General features: G+C 41.1%; 1 protein-coding gene across 1 annotated transcript; it reads left to right on the top strand.

The window, feature by feature from the left end:
• The first annotated feature begins 485 nt into the window (after positions 1 to 485).
• Positions 486 to 881, top strand: LOC105727663 (small ribosomal subunit protein eS17-like). Its single transcript, XM_012467658.2, has one exon. The coding sequence runs from the start codon at positions 486 to 488 to the stop codon at positions 879 to 881; it is 396 nt and encodes a 131-aa protein (XP_012323081.1).
• Positions 882 to 1,342: the final 461 nt, after the last annotated feature.

The raw sequence follows: 1,342 nt of genomic DNA, 5'->3' as shown, positions 1-1,342 counted from the left end.
GAAAATTATGTCTGAACAAAAAGAATATTAATAAAGGAATAATTTTAAAGGGACCAAACAGAAATTCTGAACCTGAAAATATAGTAACTGAAATGAAAATTTCACTAGAGGAAATTCAGCAGCAGATTGGAGCAGGCAGAAAGAATAAAGGATCAGGGAACTTGATAACTAAGGCCGGGTGCCGCAGCTCACACCTGTAATCCCAGCACTTTGGGAAGCTGAAGTGGGTGGATCACCTGAGGTCAGGAGTTTGAAACCAGCCTGGCCAACATTGTAAAACCCCATCTCTACTGAAAATACAAAAATGATCCGGTGTGGTGGTGTGCTCCTGTAGTCCCAGCTACTCAGGAAGCTGAGGCAGGCGAATCTCTTGAACCCAGGAGGCAGAGACTGCAATGTGCCAAGATCGAGCCACTACACTCCAGCCTGGGTGACAGAGCAAGACTCTATCTCCAAAAAAAAAAAGTCACTAAGGACCTGCCAGCATGGGTCACGATTGCACCAAAACCGTGAAGAAGGCGGCCTGGGTCATCATAGAAAAGTACTACACACGCCTGGGCAATGACTTCCATATGAACAAGTGCATATGTGAGGAGATCGCTATTATCCCTAGCAAGAAGCTCTGCAACAAGATGGCAGGCTATGCCACGCATCTGATGAAGCGGATTCAGAGAGGCCCAGTAAGAGGTATCTCCATCGAGCTGCAGGAGGAGGAGAGAGAAAGGAAAGACAATTGCATTTCTGAAGTCTCAGCCCTGGATCAGGAGATCATTGAAGTAGATCCTGACACTAAGGAAATGCTGAAACTTTTGGATTTTGGCAGTCTGTCCAACCTGCAGATCACTCAGCCTTCAATTGAGATGAATTTCAAAATGCCTTAGGGACCTGTTTGAATCTTTTCTGCAATGCTGTATTATTTTCAATAAACTTAGGACAACAGCCAAAAAAAAAAAAAAAAGGTAATAAAAATGTTATAATGGTATACTTCAAAAATCAAACACCAAAAAAGAAAAAAAGGCAGTAATGGAGGAATAACAAAATATAAGACATACAGAAAAGCTGAACAGCAGAAGCAAATAATTTGTCAGTAGTAATTTCATTAAATGTAAATAGATTAAACTCTCCTATTTAAAAAACAATTTTCAGATTGGTTTTAAAAAAAGGTTAATCTATATGTTGTCTACAAGAGACTCACTTCAGATACAAGGACACAAAAACACTGGAAGTAAAAGGATGGAAAAAATATTTTATAGCCAGATGTGGTGGCTTATGCCTGTAATCCCAGCACTTTGGGAGGCTGAGGCAGATGGATTGCTTGAGGAGTTTGAGACCAGCCTGGGCA

The sequence above is a fragment of the Aotus nancymaae genome, unplaced genomic scaffold (assembly GCF_030222135.1).
Source record: "Aotus nancymaae isolate 86718 unplaced genomic scaffold, 86718_ANA_hifiasm-v0.15.2.pri h1tg000067l, whole genome shotgun sequence".
Classification (NCBI taxonomy): domain Eukaryota; kingdom Metazoa; phylum Chordata; class Mammalia; order Primates; family Aotidae; genus Aotus; species Aotus nancymaae.
The sequence above is the reverse complement of the archived record's forward strand: the minus strand, read 5'-3'. Positions and strand labels throughout refer to the sequence as shown.